General features: G+C 40.2%; 1 protein-coding gene across 1 annotated transcript; it reads right to left on the bottom strand.

The window, feature by feature from the left end:
- Positions 1 to 7,525: 7,525 nt before the first annotated feature.
- Positions 7,526 to 20,800, bottom strand: LOC113168676 (protein NLRC3-like; the record flags this gene model as incomplete). Its single annotated transcript, XM_026369714.1, has 9 exons — positions 7,526 to 8,040; positions 8,201 to 8,247; positions 9,250 to 9,423; positions 9,985 to 10,158; positions 10,314 to 12,114; positions 12,285 to 12,486; positions 15,057 to 15,140; positions 20,511 to 20,567; positions 20,729 to 20,800. Coding segments are annotated over 9 exons (3,126 nt in total), but the record flags the coding sequence as incomplete, so codon positions are not given.
- Positions 20,801 to 21,198: the final 398 nt, after the last annotated feature.

Genomic DNA, 21,198 nt, shown 5'->3' with positions numbered 1-21,198 from the left:
TTTAGTTGTGGTGGTGAAGAAGCTGTAAATGCTCAGTTAGCAGCTCAGTGTTCAGTGTGAAACATAAAGCTGATTATCTCGTCTGCTCTGTTCAGTGTTTAAACTGAAAATCTTTGTTAAGAGAACATCAACAATCCTCATCTAGATCAGTGCATCTATAATAGAATTATAATATAATAATTTAAACTAATTACAAGGTGAAGGAGTCAGAACAGCTTGAAACAGAAGAAGAGGAGCATGTGTCAAACGCTGCACGTCACAGTATTTGACTTAAAATCCATATTTTTTATGATGTCTGACAAACATTATTTTAACATTAAGACGTCAAGTGGAAGAAACCGCGTGTTGGTTTATTTTATAATCGTTCACAATGATTGCAGCCACAGTTCTGGATCATGTGAGGCCTTCACTGACCACCGTGTTCTTGTTTCACTGTAGAACAACTGGACGCTACTGCTGTAACAGAATTTAAATTTGGTTGTTATTTTGTTATTTAGTTCGACTTTGACTGTCTGACGTTGTCTGGGTTTGATTTTGTCTCATACTTTAGATCAGGTGGTTTTTTGGATTCGACGGTTTTATCGTGTTTTATCTTTACGTACATGATAAACTTCACTTTGTGCCTGATTCGTGCAGATCTTCCCTCTGCAACGTGATGAAAAATGACCACAGGTAGTTGTATTTTAGTTTTTAGCAACATCTGTGTTTATTACAAACTGTTTGAACACTGTTTGGAATATGTTCCTTCCTCCTTTATAAGTCATAATCATCATGTTCCACTAAAGCTGTTTGTTTTTTCTGGCTGAGAAGTTTGTTCTTCTCTAACAGGATAAAAACTGGAGATTGAACTTTACATGAGGAGGAAAACATGTCTTTCTTCAGTAAAATCAGTAAATATCAGGGTGAACGTTGAGTTCTCTTTTCATTTTACTTTACCAGTCACAGAAGCAGCAGTTTGACCACTTTACATCTCTGGATGGAGTTTGGTGAAAAAGACCAAACTGTCACTTCTGTTCTCCACATTTTAACAGAGTCCCAAATATTTGATAGACTTTATACTTTTAGTTTTCTACAAAGTCTCTGTTTTATCATTGTTGTTTAAAAGGAGCAGGAGAAGAAGATTCAGCAGCAGTTCAGACAGTCTGAAGTTCAGTTCTTTGTTCAGGAGGTTGTTGGTATGAACGCTGTTTTTTATACAAACATAATCCAGCAACAAAACAAGTATCCCTTCAACAATTAGTGCTGCATTTCCTCCATCTTTGTTTTCTTTCTTCACCCCCCATGTGTCCACCTGCGTCTCCTGTAGATGAGAAGCAGCAGTGAGTCAGCAGGTGTCAGGTAGGTGATGAGTGAAGAACACAACAGAATCCATTTCCTCTTCAAACTCCTGTCAGACATTATCTACTGCACTTTGATCCCATCACTCATACCAGCTGTTTTCTACAAAGTCTCATCAACACCAACATCTGATCTGTGATGTTTCACTCTCACATCAACAACCAGGAAGCAGCTTCAACTCTGATCCACACACACACACACACACACACACACACACACACACACACACACACACACATACAAACTCACCTGGTTCAACTGTCTGGTTGATGGTGTTGATGGGGTCACTTTATAAAATGGATCTCTTCCTGTGGTTTGGTTTGTGGACCAATAATGGCTTAATTTAACGAATCCAGAAAAATAATTAACATGCTATTTGTGCCAAAGTAAAGATTTCTTTAAATGGAAATAGTCAATATTCTAGTAAAATCTAAACCATCAACATATCTCTTAGATCCCATCCCGGCTAGATTCCTCAAGGATGTCTTACCTTTGATCAGCACGTCCATATTAGATCAGATCAATCTGTCTTTACAAATAGGCTACGTACCACAGGCTGGTTTAAATCGTATCTATCGGATAGATTTCAGTTTGTACACGTTAATGATGAGTCTTCCATGCAAAGCAAAGTCAGCTATGGAGTTCCACAGGGATCTGTGCTTGGACCGATTCTTTTCACTTTATATATGTCCCCTTTAGGCAATATTATTAGGAAACACTCTATAAATTTCCATTGTTATGCAGATGATACCCAGCTATACTTATCTATGAAACCAGGAGAAACTAATCAATTAGTCAAACTTCAAGAATTCTTAAAAGACATAAAGACTTGGATGACCTCCAATTTCCTTCTCCTAAATCCAGACAAGACAGAGGTTATACTGTTTGGGCCTAAAAATCTCAGAGACACTATGTCTAATCACGTTCTCACCATTGATGACTTAGTATTGGCCTCTAGTAATACTGTAAGAAATTCAATTCAATTTTATTTGTAGAGCGCTTTTTACAATTGACATTGTCACAAAGCAGCTTTACACAACCAAAGAACAGTACATGAACAGTGAATGTGTATGAATCATAATAATGTGATTGTCCCTGATGAGCAAGCCGAGGGCGACAGTGGCAAGGAAAAACTCCCTGAGAAGGCAACAGGAAGAAACCTTGAGAGGAACCAGACTCAACAGGGAACCCATCCTCATATGGGTGATTACATGCTGTGTAGGCAGCAGTCCAGTACAACAGTTAATGTCTTTAAGTTAATGTGGAGTCCAGTTAGTTATTGCAGGCAGACTTGTTCCATTCCTTGACTATCGAGCGTTGAGTCGAGACCTCCAAGAAACAGCTTCCGACGTCCGCCGAGGCCAAGACCGACATCATAGTAGCTTGTGACCAATCCAGTCTCCAAAGAAGACTGAGAAACCTCGGAGTTATCTTTGATCAGGATATCTCCTTCACTTCATACATCAAATAAATCTCTAGAACTGCCTTTTTTACCTAAGAAACATTAAAGTTAAAATTAGGAGCATCCTGTCCCAAAGTGATGCTGAAAAACTAGTCCATGCATTTGTTACTTCCAGACTGGACTATTGTAATTCATTATTAATAGTTTGTCCCAATAACTCATTAAAAAGCCTCCAGTTAATCCAAAATGCTGCAGCCAGAGTTCTGACTGGAATTAGTAAGAGAGATCATATTTCTCCAACGTTAGCTTCTCTCCATTGGCTCCCTGTTAAATCCAGAATTGAATTTAAAATTCTTCTCCTAACTTATAAATCCCTTAATAATCAGGCTCCATCTTATCTTAAAGACCTCATAGTTCCATATCTTCCAAGCAGAACTCTCCGTTCTCAGACTGCAGGTTTACTTGTGGTTCCAAATGTAGAATGGGAGGCAGAGCCTTTAGCTACCAAGCCCCTCTCCTGTGGAACCAGCTCCCAGTTCAGGTTCTGGAGGCAGACACCCTCTCTACATTTAAGACTAGACTTAAAACTTTCCTTTTTTATAAAGCGTATAGTTAGAGATGGATCAGGTGACTCTGAACCATCTCTTAGTTATGCTGATATAGGTTATTCTGCTGGGGGACCTCTACTGATAAACTGAGCTCCTCTCCTCTCTCCTTTCTCCTCTATCCATTCTAATTCTACCATTTCATGTCATTAACTTTGTGTCTTCTCTCTCCTGTAGTTGTGTTTCCTCCTCTCTGTCTCCCTTTCTCTGTACTTTTCTGCAGGTATCCTCAGCCTGGAGCTGTACATCTCCAGAATCCAGTTCATCTGTCCAATGTTCTTGCTGCTTGTTGTTGTCAGAGAAGCTCCCTCCATGTTAACAGTTGGCGAAAGAATAAATCTAAGGTTGAATCCAGATATACCTAAACTAAAACCATCCTTCCTCTGATTATATGACGTGGTTTCCTGTTGTGACTGTTTCTGCAGAAACTTTTCTTTGCTTAAATGCAACAAACTAGATAAACAACAAGAACTTTTGTGAAGCCTGGTGAAACTGAACCAACACAAGGAAAGAGCTGTGGCTTTTATAGGTTTTATATATTATATTTACATTTAGTCATTTATCGGACGCTTTTATCCAAAGAGACTTACAAATGAGGAACAAGGCAAGCAAAGAAAATCTAAGTCAAGGAGAAGTGTTTCTGTTTCAAGAGATGTGAGAGCAAAAGAGCAGTGTCTACTGTGTGGTGCTGGTACCACCAGACGACGTTCCCTGGTTGAGCGCAGTGGACGGGAGGGGATGTAGACCTGAATGATTGAATTGAGATAAGATGGAGCTGTGGAGTTGACCACTCTGTAGGCAAGAGACAGAGCTTTGAACTTAATCCTTGCAGCCACAGGAAGCCAGTGCAAAGATCTGAAGAGCTGTGTGACATGAGACCTTTTGGTTGATGAGGCATGCTGCTGCATTTTGGATCATCTGGAGGGGTTTGGTCGTGGATGCCGGTAAACCCATCAGCAGTGCATTGTAGTAGTCGAGACGAGATAAGATCAACTCCTGTACAATGAGTTGGGTTAATTTTCATTCTAAACTGTTCATTGTTTAAACTGAAAAAAGTCCCGTCCACGTGCTTTTATTTTGTCTTTCGTTTCCCCTCCTGGCCCACACGGCATCTTTTGTTACTTCCCCTTATTTCTACACTAACCAGCCGCTGCTGGTTAGTGTAGTGGTAACATCACCGCCTCCCATGTGGGAGACTGGGGTTCAAATCCCAGCTATGGCTACCTCCAGTAGGGGTCCTTAGGCAAGACCTCCTCACGCTGCCCTGCCTACCATTGTACCTTGTACTGACTTGTAAGTCGCTTTGGATAAAAGCGTCTGCTAAATGACTGTAATGTAATGTAATGTTCTAATCATGAGAAACTGAGACTGTCTGAAGTTCAATTCTTTATTCAGACAGTTGTTGGTATGAACACTGGACTGTGGTTTGTTTTTTAATATAGATATTTTATAGAACAAAAATCCAATAATACTGACAACAAGCAACAAAACAAACACCACTACAACAATTAGTGCAGTGTTTCCTCTGTCACCTCCTCCACCCTTCATCCACCCTTCCTTCCTTCTGTCACAGGTTTTTCAGTTGTTGTTTCCTGCAGATGAGAAGCAGCAGTGAGTTACCAGGTGTCAGGTAGGTGATGAGTGAAGAACACAACAGAATCCATTTCCTCTTCAGCACTTCAGTCACTTCAGAGTTGGTGATGTTCAGTTTGTGCAGGAAGTTGTTGGTAATTTTAATCAGATCGACATTTTCTATAGATCACTCCTTAACAACAAAAACAACAACAGCAAAAAGACAAAAACAAGCAAATCAACTATCAAACATTTCTTTCACTCTTTCTCTTTAGCCTACTTTTCTTCACCGAGGAGAAGAAGATTCAGACTGTTTGAAGTTCAGTTCTTTGTTCAGGAGGTTGTTGGTATGAAGACTGGTCTGTGGATCCTCTTTGTTTTTTACAGAACTAAATTCCAACAATACCAACAACAACAAGAAACAAAACAAGTACAACTACAACAATTACTGTGGTGTTTCCTCCGTCTTCCTCCTTGTCTCCTTCATTTCCAGGTTTTTCAGTTGTGTTTTCTCCAACACCTGTCAGCTTGAGAGTGATGATGGGGTCACTTTCTAAAATGGATCTCTTCCTGTGGTTTGTTCTTCTCTGGACGACACGACACTCATACGTTCCAGTGTCATTGAATGTCACATTCCTCAGAATCAAAGACACGTCTCCATCCTTCTTCTCTCTGTCCTTCAGCTCCACTCGGTTCTTAAATGATTCATGTTGGTTGATTGATTCAGACCTACTGCCCCTCTGTAAATAGACATATTCTGTCTCCAGGTCAGTTCTGCTCCACTCCACAACTATAATACTGATGTTACTGTGAACTCCACATGGCAGAGTGACTGTGTCTCCAGGTTCAGCTTTAATCTCATATTGTTCTGAAGAAAAAACATCAGAAACAAAAGTCAGTGATAAAGTTCTTTAGGAAATATTTTCATATTCATCACTTCTCTAAACATTTCTACAGTCTAATCACTTCACTACTACAGTAGCTAAACACTGAATTTACCACAGAACATGATCTGAAATAAAGAGAGATGAGGTTTAAGAAGTCTGCTGTGAATTATCATCCAGGTCGTGTTTATCAAAGCTGCTGTTCAGTGGTAACTGACTTCTTTAAGTTCATCCAGTCAGGTTAGTGAACTTCAGCTTCATCTCATGCACCAGCTGTAATTTCAATCAGAGAGGTGTCGTACTAGACCTGTCCTACCTAGACCTTGTATAGTGTTACAATTATTATTCATTTAATTTAAAGTGTGTAGGATTTGATCTCAACTAGAAACAAACCTGTGATCATTGCACTTAAAACCAGATGGAAGTGTCTTTGACTTGTCAAAAGGAAACAAGGTGATTCAGACACTGAATGTCTGAGTTTCCTTACATCCACTAGGAAGGTTTATTTCATTTCAGTCATTATTATTCACATTTTACTTGATCGAAAAGACCAATAAATCAGTTTTATATGTGGAGACTTTAATATTGATGTGATAAATCCTAACAAACATAAAATCACTGATGAATTTATTACTACAATATACAGCATGAAAAGAATCACTGACTCAGCAGAATGAGCTCGTATGGTGCCACTTTAATTGATAACATATTTAAAATGATACTGAAAACAACACAGTGAGTGGACTATTAATGAACGACATTAGTGACCATCTGCTAGTTTTTACAGTCTATAATTACAATTACAGGAAAATTAAAGCAGACAACCAAACCGAGTAGAGACGAGTGAGGACAGAGGACATTAACACACCAAAGAATGACCGACTGTTTCAGAGCTGGAACACAGTATATCAAGAAAAAGACATTAACAAGACAGATGAAACATTCTTAAAGATTTTAAATCCTCATATGATAAAAATCTACTGATTTCAATGACACTGATATGACGTTAGTAAAAACGGTCATTGACAGAATTTCAAACCATTAACATACATATGTAACTGATCATTCCAAACAGGTTTATTTCCAAACTAAATGAAAATGACTAAAGTTCTACCTTTGTACAAAACTGGGATCAAACACCACTTCACAAACTACAGACCTGTCTCTTCACTTCCACAATTTCCCAAAATCCTGGAAAACCTTTCAACAATAGATCAGATCCATTCTTAGAAAAGCTCCAGTTACTCACTGACAGTCAATACAATGTGGCGTACCACAGGGGTCAGTTCTGGGCCCCAAACTGTTTATTTTATACATCAATGATATGTGCAAAGTGTCCAGATCGTTAAAGTTGGTATTATTTGCAGATTATGCAAATATTTTCTGTTCTGGTGAAGATTTAACAAAAATTACTGGAAGACATCACAAAGGAAAATAATAAATTTAAAATTTGGTTTTATGGGAATAATCTTTAAACTTGAACAAAACTAAAATCATAAATTTCGGAAAGTAATATAAACTCACAGATGCATAAACAGACATGAAGATGACATTGAAAGGACAATACATTTCTTGGGGTAATCATTGAAGAATCACTTGGAAATCACAAATCAATCAAGTACAAACTGAAGGATGAAGAATCATTTTACTTTAAACAAAGCAAAACATTTTCTGGATCAAAAACCACTTCACGACGTTTCTCTGACAGGACGACACTCTCAGTACTACACTGAACACAGACACACTGAGGAACCAAAAGACAAGAACCCAAACCCAGGATAAAGAGGTTCAGTGAATGTGGTGTTGAAGGTGTGGAGGTGGATCAGTTTGTCAGAGGAGACTCTGTAGAAGGACAGAGTCCCAGCAGGACAGTCCACATACACTGATACTCTGTTAGAGACAGAGGAGGAGATGGATGTTACGCTGTTATTGTGAAGAACAGAGTAACCATCATCAGAGCAGCTCAGACTCCAGGACTGATCATTCCATCCAAAGGCACAGTTTCCTTTACTTAAGATTCCTCTGTAACTCACTGACATATCGACCACTCCGCTCCACTCCACCTCCCAGTAACAGCGACCAGTCAGACCATTACTACACAGCAGCTGACACTGGTCAAATCTGTCTGGATGATCAGGATATGACTGATCCTCCTCCACATGTGTCACCTTCCTGTTGTTGTCAGACAGTCGTAGTTTTCTGTTCACTGTGTTTGTGTCGATGGTGAGTTGACAGAAATCTGATGGAGAGAACAAGACACAATCCAGCTGCAGTTATTAATCTATCATCAGTTTGATGAGGACTCATGACATCAGGGATTTGAAGGAGTGATGTGACAGTTTGAAGATGGTTGAATGTTGCTGCTTTGTTTTCATCAGTCTCATTAAAAACACACTTACACTTCCTCAGACCTGGTCTCAACCATCGGACTCCACCAGGCTCCACCCTGAAAGGAGGAGGGGGGTCAGAGCAGCACATTCTCTTTCAGCATGCACACATGGACATTACATGGCTCTCATACACACAGTGTGTTCTGGTTCTGTTCTAATGGAGGCTTGTATGTAGGGATGGACATTCAGCAAACAACTAAGGAATTGGAGTCCTTATCTTGGAACTCTACGGAGCAGGGAGGTGACATGGAGGAAAGATTTCAATTCTCTAGTTCACAGCAGTTTTGGTGTCACTCTGTCACCAGACAAACTAATGTGACACCACAGGAATCAGGAAACTGGAGAGCAAAGTCCAAGAGGCTCAGCTCCACATACATGGACTCTGTGTGTGTGTTTTCCTCTCTCTAATGTCTGTGGACTGATCTCAGCTGAGCTTCACACGTTGTCCTGTGTTCAGAGGAAGTCTAGTTCACCTCCAGCTACTGGATATTGATCATTACATACAGACTTTGTGGCTTCATCTGATTTGGTGTCAGATTTGTTGGAGCAGCCAGAGACAGAAAGTGAGTTTGATGAGAAAAACATTCAATCACAAACTAATTCTTCAACTGGGAACAACAAGGAGTTTTTCCTCTTTGACATATTGTAATGATGAAATGAACATGTTCTAGTTCTGATTTACTGTCTCCTATATATGACACAAGATCTCATCATGACAAGATCAGGATCTCAGGAAGGTGAAGATGCTTCAATCATCACTATTTGAGGAGACAGACATGATGCTGTGACCTGATTCAATCCTCTGATATTCATTCACTGTCATTCTGTGGATAAAAACTCTACATAGAAGTTGGATAAGGCTGCCTGTGTTGGGCTTTTTCTCTTGGCTTTTTTTAGCTCCAACTGTCAGGTACCACAGAGGAATACACGACATTTTCTGACAGTTAATATAGATTTTAATTTATTCAAATATTAACATTGATTATTGATGGATCATTACCATCCCCACTTCCTCCTCCATCAGACATTGTCTGTGGCTGCAGCAGGCCTCTCCATACCTGAGAGTGTCCAGTCTCCAGTCTGCATCCTCCAGTCCAGTAGACAGCAGCATCACTCCTGCGTCTCCTGGATGATTGTAGCTCAGATCCAGCTCTCTTAGATAGGTGGGGTTGGAGCTCAGAGCTGAGGCCAGAGAAGCACAGCCTTCCTCTGTGATCAGACAGCCTGACAGTCTGCAGACACACAAAACAACACACAGGAGACTTGGTGCTGATGTTTTTAGTACACACCAACATCACATACTTGACTTTTGTAGCAAACAGTGCAGAGAAAAAGTAAGAGAACTTTTTAACTTAGTTAGAAACATTCACATTTTTAACTTAACTTTTATGTTTCTGCATAAATTGTTCATGAAATGTTATCTGCACATTTCTAAGTTGATATTACACCAAGGGTCCTGATCTTTAATGTCTTCACTGAACACAACAAGAATGAATGTGTGGTTTAGAGCTACATATCTGTTCAATAAACATCACAATAAAACATGAAGGATCTTGATTTTATCTTATGAATTTAGACAAATTATAAATAAAACTGCAGTTGTTTATTTTTGTGACTGTGAGGAACATCAGGTCACATATAATAACTAATTTATGCACAAAATCTGAAAACTATGAACAGTGACATTTTATTTTCAGTCTACCTTCAACAACAACATAAGCAAGAAAATGAAAACCCTTAGAGTCTAAAAAAAACTGTTGCAGAAAAATATAGTTAAGTTAATTAACCCAAACCTGAGAGTTTCCAGTTTACAGTGTGGATTCTCCAGTCCAGCAGACAGAAGCTTCACTCCTGAATCCTGCAGGTTGTTGTTACTCAGGTCCAGTTCTCTCAGACTAGAGGAATGGGAGCTGAGAACTGAGGACAGAGCTTCACAGCTTCTCTCTGAGAGGTTACAGCCACTCAGTCTGAAAAACAGTAATGTATAAGATGACAACATTTGTGTTAAGATAAAATTAAATTTGTTGTAACACAAAAACATAAGTAATAAGTTCTGTTTTGTTGTTTAAATACAGTAGTTGTGTATTTATTGATGAATAAATTCCACTATCTTTACACTTACACTACTTTCTTGGAGACTTTGACGACTCCCAGCACAAACTGAAGATCCTCCTCTGAAAAGTTTGAAGAGTATTTAAATGAATCAAACACGCCCAGATCTTTTCCTGATGACACCAACATGAAGAGCAGAGCTGACCACTGAGCAGGAGACAGTTGATCTGTGGAGTGACTTCCTGAGGCCAGGTACTGTTGGATCTCCTCCACTAGAGAACGATCATTCAGTTCATTCAGACAGTGGAACAGGTTGATGCTTTTCTCTGCTGAAGGAGTCTCTCTGATCTTCATCTTGATGTATTTCACTGTTTTTTTAATAGTCTTTGAGTTACTTCCTGTCTGTGTGATCAGACCTTGTAGAAGAGTCTGATTGGTCTCCAGTGAAAGACCAAGGAGAAAGCGGATTAAAAAGTCCAGGTGTCCATTTGGACTCTGTAAAGCCTTGTCCACAGCACTCTGGTGGAGAAGTTTTAGTTCAGGTCTAAACAGTTTGGGCCTCAGAGAAGTTGACAGCCCTTCAGACAGCAGATTGACTCCAGAGTTGATGAAGGTCAGATGGACATGAAGAGCAGCCAGAAACTCCTGAACACTCAGATGGACGAAGCAGAACACCTTGTCCTGGTACAGTCCTCTCTCCTCTTTAAAGATCTGTGTGAACACTCCTGAGTACACTGAGGCTGCTCTGATATCGATGCCACACTCTGTCAGGTCTGATTCATAGAAGATCAGGTTTCCTTTCTGCAGCTGCTCAAAAGCCAGTTTTCCCAGAGACTCAATCATCTTCCTGCTCTCTGGACTCCAGTGTGGATCCGTCTCCGCTCCTCCATCATACTTGGTGTTCTTCAGTTTGGACTGAACCACCAGGAAGTGGATGTACATCTCAGTCAGGGTCTTGGGCAGCTCTCCTCCCTCTCTGGTTTTCAACACATCCTCCAGAACTGTAGCAGTGATCCAGCAGAGGACTGGGATGTGACACATGATGTGGAGGCTTCGTGATGTCTTGATGTGGGAGATTATTCTTCTGGCCTGCTCCTCATCTCTGAACCTCTTCCTGAAGTACTCCTCCTTCTGTGGGTTAGTGAACCCTCTGACCTCTGTCACCATGTCAACACACTCAGGAGGGATCTGATTGGCTGCTGCAGGTCGTGTGGTTATCCAGAGGCGAGCAGAGGGAAGCAGGTTTCCCCTGATCAGGTTTGTCAGCAGCACATCCACTGAGCTGGACTCTGTCACATCAGTCAGGACCTGATTGTTGTGGAAGTCCAGAGGAAGTCGACACTCATCCAGACCGTCCAAGATGAACACAACCTGGAACTCTTCAAACCTGCAGATTCCTGCTTCTTTGGTTTCAGTAAAGAAGTGATGAACAAGTTCCACCAAGCTGAACTTTTTCTCTTTCAGCACATTCAGCTCTCTGAAGGTCAATGGAAATGTGAACTGTATGTCCTGGTTGGCTTTGTCTTCAGCCCAGTCCAGAGTGAACTTCTGTGTTAAGACTGTTTTCCCAATGCCAGCCACTCCCTTTGTCATCACTGTTCTTGGTTCCTCTCTTCCTGGTGAACCTTTAAAGATGTCTTCTTGTCTGATGGTTGTTTCTGGTCTGTCTGGTTTCCTGGATGCTGTTTCAATCTGTCTGACCTCATGTTCATCATTGACCTCTCCAGTCCCTCCCTCTGTGATGTAGAGCTCTGTGTAGATCTGGTTCAGAAGGGTTGGGTTTCCTGCTTTAGCAATCCCCTCAAACACACACTGGAACTTCTTCTTCAGCTTAGATTTAAGTTCACGTTGACAAACTGCAGCTGAAGTTCCTGAACGAAACCACAAAAACATGATCAATATAATTTCTAATGAAAACACAGTTTGACAGTTTCATGACCCTAAATGATTCACATTTTAACATATTAACACTCCACATCTTCAGCTCTCAGTAAATGTCTCATTTGTCCATGATGTTCAATGTTTAGAGAAATCCTCTTACTGCTCTGCAGACAGTCAGCCAGCTCCTCCTGCTTCATTCTCCTCAGGAAGTTCAGTGTGATCTTCACAAATGCCTCTCTGCTGCTCCTCCTCTGCTCTTCATCCTCACTATCCAACACCTCCTCATCCTCCCTCTGACTCAGAACCTTCTGGATCTTCTTCAGCTCGTTCTTCACAAAAGTGACAATGTTCTCCTCTAGGAGCTGGAACAGAATGAGAAGTGAACATTTCATTTGACCTGGTAGAAGACAACATGTGATTCATGTGTCAGTCTGAAGACCTGCTGGTCTGAACAGAGCAGCGTGGACTCTGTTAGGACCTGAATGGTTCTTTAGAGTTCAATCTAGGTTTTATGTAGTTAATAGTCGATGTAGTTCTGTGATGTCAGGTGTTGATATAATCAGGTGTGTCCCCAGATCTGTCTTCTTCATTTCAAGAGGTCATTTGACACCTGTTGATGATCAGGTGATTGACACTTATTGAAACTTCCTTTGTAATTATGTTTGCAAACCTTATTTCTAATTTTATCTGAACTCTGGTCGAACACTGATCTTATTTTCTGTCATTTATAGACTCTGATGTTCTTTATCTGACCATTTCTACACTTTTTATTCATCTTAATCCAAAACACTGGTTACATGTTGATAGATTTGTCAGAAACTTCAAAGATTTGGTTAAAAACTAATTATATCACATGTCAATGAACAAGTTTGTTTTTTATCATTTAACTACTACAGTTCAGGTCCAGGAGGGAGACACTGTCTCTACATTTAAGACCAGACTTCAAACTTTCCTCTGACAGTTTAGTGAGTTCCCAGCTTGATCCCCTTGTTTAATCTTGTTACCATATATCTACAAATATGTTTATGGACCGATTTTTTTAAACCCTGATAATATGTTTAATGTGTTTTACAAGAAACGATCATGTTGGTAATTTTACTTTGAAAATTTAACCTTGAATTTATTATGATACTGATGAAATTAGGATAAGAACTTCAAACAACATAAACTACACTGATGTTTTACCTGCTGATCTTTTTCAAAGTGACTTTACTCCAGTAATGTGAACAAACATGGAAACTTTCTCCACACTCAGTAGGTGACGTCAGACGAGAGTTTGAGTGGAGTGAATCTTAAAAACTCACAATGAGACAGGAAATGATCATATAAACCTAATAAAGAGTCCAGATGACTAGAAAACAGACGCCCATCACTCTCGGAAACTCTGCTTAACTGTATTTTCACCACTCACCTTCAAACAGGGATTTCAAACCTTATCACAGAAACAATCTGGCTTCTTCAAAGAGATCAATGAACAATAATATAACAGATATCACTGAATCTAGAAAGCTCATCTAAGATGATGGTTTTCTTCTGTCTTTAGATCTTTTAGAGTCTTTAAATCTGTGGAACATTATTTTATCCTTTCAACACGTGAACATTTTCATTTCAGAGCTGTTCTCCAGCAGCTGTTCCAGATGAACCAGTGACTACGTGAACTGATGACAGACTTCAGACAGAGCAGTGAGATTCACAGGAAGAGTTCCTCTTTAACAGACCTCACAACAACAACAACAACAACGACAACGACGACAACAACAACAACAACGACAACAACAACAACAACAACAACGACGACGACAACAACAACAACAACAACAACGACGACGACAACGACGACAACAACAACAACAACGACAACAACGACAACAACAACGACGACAACGACAACAACGACGACAACAACAACAACAACAACGACAACAACAACAACAACAACAACGACAACAACAACGACAACAACAACAACAACGACAACAACAACAACAACAACAACAACAACAACAACAACAACGACAACAACAACAACAACAACAACAACGACAACAACAACAACAACAACAACGACAACAACAACAACAACAACAACAACAACAACAACAACAACAACAACGACAACAACGACAACACGTTCATGTAGTGAAACCCAGACCAACACCTGAGGTGTTTACTGAGAAACTCCTGGAACACAGTAAAAACACAGTTAAAATACTCTTTAGCTCCATGTTTGGTTTAATACAATAATAAAAAGCTGTTAAATCAGCTTTAACATGACAGATAACGAGCTCTCTTCCTGTTTCCAACAGCTGCTCTAACGAACCACTGCTAAATCTGAACACTGTCCTCTTTGATTTCTTATTAATATTCTATGTGAACATTATTTAAGCCCATGAGTCCTGTAGTGAGGATCTACTGACAGAGAAAGTCGGAGCTGTTCTCCAGCGGCTGTCCGGCCGAGCTCAGACCGCATTTAGTGGCTCAGACAGCGGGAGAGCAGCGGCTCATCTCCGCCTCCTCCACAGGCTGATGGAGGCAGGAAAAGCTGCCTTCAGTCCTCAGTAAGTGGAGCTCCACAGGAACAACGACTCTGTGTTCAACTAGAGACCATCCACTAACTCTAGGTCCAGTAAAGACTATGATAAATAAAGTGAAGCAGGAAGAGAGACGAGGTGGAACCACGGTCCTGGATCGGTCCCGTAGTGAAACCTCCTATTAGTGAACTTTAGTCTTCATTAGTTCAATAAACGGAACCAAAGAGAAAGAATCAAACAAAGCAAACTTACAGGAGATTCAGACAAAGAGGAGAAGAAGACGACTCTGACACAGGTGAGCTGTTACCTGGAATGACGTAGGACAGGTAGGAAGGAGGAAACAGGAGCAGATTTTCACAATAAGAGACAGACTGCTGACTCAAAGAGTGAAGTGTAAAAACCTGCTGCTGAGTGAGTTCATCATTCATGTGTAACTGGATGTTGAGGAACGTCTTTTCTGCGGGGTTCAGCTGCAGTAAGTCGGTTTAATCCACTTGTGACTCACTGGTTGTTTTTTTATTCTTGTTCCCACTCGGACAGAAAAATAAGGAAAAAGGAAACCGGGGGCGGGACCAGTCCAGGACCTTCACAATAAAAGCCCCAGGAGCATTTATAGTGTACCATCGAAAACCTTGTGCATCTCTGGAAGGATCGTGGTCGTGTCCTGACAAACACTGAGGCAGACACGATGTGATATATTCAGCCAAAGTCCACAGGTCAGTGTGTGAAACTTTCTAATGTGGAGCTGCAGATGAATGTGATGCTCCTGGATTCAGAGAAGTGTCCCCCTTTGTTAGAAAGACCTCCTAGTGAAAAGGACTAGAACCACGGACAGATCAGTATTTGAATAGAATGGTGTAGTTTACAAAGAGTCTGTTTTAGTTGTGTTCAGATCCCTGAGCTGCCACCTACTGGTGGGTGAGTCCAGCTGAACTCTGGTAACTGAGAGGGATCAGGTTCAAACAGGAGTGTGGCTGCATTAGAGAAGGGTCCAGGTGGTGCTTTCTCTGACTAGTTTCTTCTTATTCTGTGTTAGAATATGATGAATGAACCAGGATCGATGAACATTATCTGTTCCAGCCTAATTAGATGTGATGTTATTAGTTAGTTTAGCTCCTTTTGTCATTCTCTCTGTACAAAGACTCACATAGAGACGATGGTCCAGTTCTAACATTGGTTACTGTTCTTCCACTCTGTCTGTGTTTGTCTGTCATGTTTCTCCTTTGATAAAAACAAGTGATAAAATAAAACAAGTGAAGTGGATTTCCATCTTGACTTAAAGCTGAATTTCAGGACTCTTTTACTTTAGTTGTCTAAAGTGTTTGGACGGTGGAGGTTACTCAGGGATCAGCTGGATCTCTGTCGTATCACTGTCCGAGTCCAGCTACCCACTCACGAGCTCGGCTCCTCACTTGGTGACTTAGTTAACTTAGTGGATATGGAGCTGGTTAATCTAACCATTAGCACTCCTTAGCCAACGTGAGCTGTTAGCATAGTTAAGAAGAAACATAAATCAGATCCTAAGTCCTCCAGCCTCCAGCTTAATGATGCTCTGTTCACTGTGTCTAAATCACTGGGACAGTTTGTAACATACCTAAGGTATAAATCAACCCATCAGTCAACACTGTTAAACTAAGCTAGCTGATTAGCTGTGAGTATAGTTATTTATTAGGTATCTGTGCTTATAATAACTGCAAATGAAGTAATAATCCCAGTCTCTGTTATTGTAGTCAGCCCAGTGTTTTTGAGGATTAGTGTCTTTGATATAGGATGAAGGTGTTGATGATGGTGTAGAAACACGAAGTTAGGAATTTTTTAACCACTGTCATTATAAATTTACAGATTTGTTCTAGATTCATTATTCTAATCAATGATGCATCATTAACTAGGTAGACTTAAAATGTCAGTGACTGGCTGTAAATCTAAAATAACATGTTGGTTGGTGGATGAATTCCCGATTCACCCCGATTCCTGGCTCCATGTCGAAGTGTCCCTGGACAAGACGCTGAACCCTGAACCCTCGGTGCCTAAAATACAGCTTCCTGTCCACAATGAATTTCCCCAAGAGGATGAATAAAGAATCAATTATTATTATTATTATTATTGAGTTGAATCGACATAATCCTCATTCCACCTGCTACATAACTTTGAAAAATGGTTTTGTTTACCTCCAGTACTGCAGTAAAAGTATAATACATATCTCTTATACCATTGAAGGAGGAGGAGGAGGAGACATATATGTGGATAAAACTCTGAACTTTAACGTACTGGAAAGTACGACTGCTGTGGTGAATAATTTACTAGAATGTATAACAATAGAAATCAACATGGACACAAAGAAAAACAGAACTGTCAGTTATAGAGCAGCAGGTTCAAAAAGTGAAGGTTTAAGGACTGGATGGAGGGTATGTTTCCAAAAAGACCATAAATCATTTTTATATGTGGAGACTTTAATATTGATGTGATAAATCCTAACAAACATAAAATCACTGATGAATTTATTACTACAATGTACAGCATGAAAAGAATCACCGACTCAGCACTTTAATTGATAACATATTTAAAATGATACTGAAAACAACACAGTGAGTGGACTATTAATGAATGACATTAGTGACCATCTGCCAGTTTTTACAGTCTATAATTACAATTACAGGAAAATTAAAGCAGACAAGCAAACTGAGTAGAGACGAGTGAGTCCTCAACATCTGGATCCTGGAATAATCGGAGCTTCATCTTGAAACGACTGGAAGAGGAACAAGTTTACAAGGAATCATTTAGAACTGGTTCAAGAAGAAACTGATTGAATCCATGAATCTGAAAACGTGTGTGAGTGAAAGAGACAGACATGTAGAGACTGAACTATTTGTTCAACAGAGACAACGTTTCTCTGACAGGACGACACTCTCTGTACTACACTGAACACAGAGACACTGAGGAACCTGGAGTCAAGAACCCAAACCCAGGATAAAGAGGTTCAGTGAATGTGGTGTTGAAGGTGTGGAGGTGGATCAGTTTGTCAGAGGAGACTCTGTAGAAGGACAGAGTCCCGGCAGGACAGTCCACATACACTGATACTCTGTGAGAGACAGAAGAGGAGATGGATGTAAATCTGTTATTGTGAAGAACAGAGTAACCATCATCAGAGCAGCTCAGACTCCAGGACTGATCGTTCCAACCAAACACACAGTCTTCACTGTCTCCTCTTCTTCTGATTCCTCTGTAACTCACTGATATATCAACCCCTCCGCTCCATTCGACCTCCCAGTAACAGTGACCAGTCAGACCATTACTACACAGCAGCTGAAGACACTGGTCAAATCTGTCTGGATGATCAGGATATGACTGATCCTCCTCCACATATGTCACCTTCCTGTTGTTGTCAGACAGTCGTAGTTTTCTGTTCACTGTGTTTGTGTCGATGGTGAGTTGACAGAAATCTGATGAGAGAACAAGACACAATCCAGCTGCAGTTATTAATCTATCATCAGTTTGATGAGGACTCATGACATCAGGGATTTGAAGGAGTGATGTGACAGTTTGAAGATGGTTGAATGTTGCTGCTTTGTTTTCATCAGTCTCATTAAAAACACACTTACACTTCCTCAGACCTGGTCTCAACCATCGGACTCCACCAGGCTCCACCCTGAAAGGAGGAGGGGGGTCAGAGCAGCACATTCTCTTTCAGCATGCACACATGGACATTACATGGCTCTCATACACACAGTGTGTTCTGGTTCTGTTCTAATGGAGGCTTGTATGTAGGGATGGACATTCAGCAAACAACTAAGGAATTGGAGTCCTTATATCATCTTCAATTATCTAACGTTTGATCACAAACTAATTCTTCAACTGAGAACAACAGACAGTTTTTCCTCTAACAGACTGTAATGATGAAATGAATGATGTTCTACTTCTGATTTACTGTCTCCTTCATATGACACAAGATCTCATCATGACAAGATCAGGATCTCAGGAAGGTGAAGATGCTTCAATCATATTTGAGGAGACAGAGACATGATTCAATCCTCTGATATTCATTCACTGTCATTCTGTGAATAAAAACTCTACCTGTAAGGTGGATAAGACTGACTGTGTTGGGCCTTATCTCTTGGCTTTTGGAGCCCTGTCGCAACACTGGTAAAATATATTTTCATTGATTAATTTACTGACATTGATTATTGATTGATCATTAACATCCCTACTTCCTCCTCCATCAGACATTGTCTGTGGCTGCAGCAGGCCTCTCCATACCTGAGAGTGTCCAGTCTCCAGTGTGGATCCTCCAGTCCAGCAGACAGCAGCTTCACTCCTGAGTCTCCTGGATGATTGTAGCTCAAGTCCAGTTCTCTCAGATGGGAGGGGTTGGAGGTCAGAGCTGAGGCCAGAGAAGCACAGCCTTTCAGACTTGGTGTTTTTTTTTTTTTTTTTTACATACCAACATCATATACTCCTATTTGTATTTTAAGCAAATTTAGTCACACACAATGTAAAGAAAAAGTAAGTAATATGTTTTGAATTTGCTGTTTTTGCATCAGTTGTTCTTGAAATGTGATCTGATCTTCACCAAACTCACAAAAACAATATTTCTAAGTTGATAAAAGTAAAAAAAAAACAATATCACACAAAGTCAACTAGAGTAAGGTTTTATCAACTCTGGAGTCCAATTAATGAAATTAAAAAGGTCTTCATTAAAGACATGAAAAGTCATGAATGTTTTATTTCATATAATTAGAAATATTATAAATAAAAAATGTTTCAGTTTATTGTTGTTACTTTGAGGAAGATCAGATCACAGATAATGAATAATGTATGCACAAAATTAAATTTATCAATGTAAAATATAAACAGTGACATACGTTTTTTATGTCACCCTACCTTAAAAACTGAATTTAAAAGAAAAGGAAAAATCCTCATTGAAACAAAGTATCTGGGTCTAGAAAAAACTGCTGCATTTAAATTTACTTAAGTTAATGAATCCTAACCTGAGAGTTTCCAGTTTACAGTGTGGATTCTCCAGTCCAGCAGACAGAAGCTTCACTCCTGAATCCTGCAGGTTGTTGTTACTCAGGTCAAGTTCTCTCAGACTAGAGGACTGGGAGCTGAGGACAGAGCTTCACAGCTTCTCTCTGAGAGGTTACAGCCACTCAGTCTGAAAAACAGTGATGTAAACATTTGTCTTATATTGTTTTTAATGTCATCTTCTTTAATGTTGACTGTAAAACAAATAAGTACAATGAGATATAATCACACTAGAAAATAAAAAGGTTGATTATAAAAATACAACGCTAATGGGAAACTTCTGCAAGTCAAACATCCTGACATTATAAAGTTTGAACTGTTTGGGTCCTTCAAAGTTTTCAGTTCATAATGTGGATTCTCTGTTCCAGAACTGAATGAACATTTAACTATCCGCATACTTACAAAGCTTTTTTAACAGCTTTCACCACTGGCAGCAGCCTCAGAAGAACCTCCTCTGAAGAAGAGTATTTCTTCAGGTCAAACACGTCCAGATCTGTTTCTGATGACAAAAGGAGCTGACCACTGAGCAGGAGACAGTTTACATGTGGAGAGACTTCCTGAGTCCAGGTACTGTTGGATCTCCTCCACTAGAGAACGATCATTCAGTTCATTCAGACAGTGGAACAAGTTGATGCTTTTCTCTGCTGAGGGAGTCTCTCTGATCTTCTTCTTTATGTACTCAGTTGTTTCCTTATTGATCTTTGAGTTGTTTCCTGTCTTTGTCTGCAGACCTCGTAGAAGAGTCTGATTGGTCTCCAGTGAAAGACCAAGGAGAAAGCGGAGAAACAAGTCCAGGTGTCCATTTGGACTCTGTACGTCCTTGGACTCAGAACCTTCTGGATCTTCTTCAGCTCGTTCTTCACAAAAGTGACAATGTTCTCCTCCAGCAGCTGGAACAGAAACTATATGAATGACACAATCCAACTCAAATCATGGAGCCAAACATCAGATCCATGTTGGACAGACTGACAATCCACTGGTCTAAAAAGTGCAGCATGGAGATTATTGGGAACACAACAGATGGAAAAGTAGTAGTTGGACATGTACAGACCAAAATTATGGAGTCCAGCTGTGTTGGATGCTGCTGAGCAGACTGACCACTGGGAACCTCTGAGCTCTCCTGGTCCACTCTGTGGAGGAATCATCAAGAATGAGCTCACAGTATTTCTGTCCACACAGAGACACACACAAGGTAAAGGTCCATGAAGACAGATTTGATGTGAACAGTGAATCAGAGACTCCCTGTAGTGGTGAAGCTTTACTGTCACCAGTCACTTTGGTTTAGTCTCAGCAGCTCTGAACAACAAATATCTCTGCCTCCCTCACTGAACAATGCTCAAGTGTTGGAACAAGGCATAGACACATTCACTTACTCTGTGTCAGGTTCATGTTTAAAAAGAATAGGATGTTCCTTTGACTCGTCGCTCTTTAAGGACACGCAGCTGGGTTCAGGTTCTGGTTCAGGAGATTCTGGTCTTTGATGGGACCTGATAGAAAAACACCTTTCACATATTCAGTCAA

Source organism: Anabas testudineus, chromosome 18, assembly GCF_900324465.2.
Source record: "Anabas testudineus chromosome 18, fAnaTes1.2, whole genome shotgun sequence".
NCBI classification, from domain to species: Eukaryota; Metazoa; Chordata; class Actinopteri; order Anabantiformes; family Anabantidae; genus Anabas; species Anabas testudineus.
This window is presented reverse-complemented; position numbering and strand designations above follow the sequence as displayed.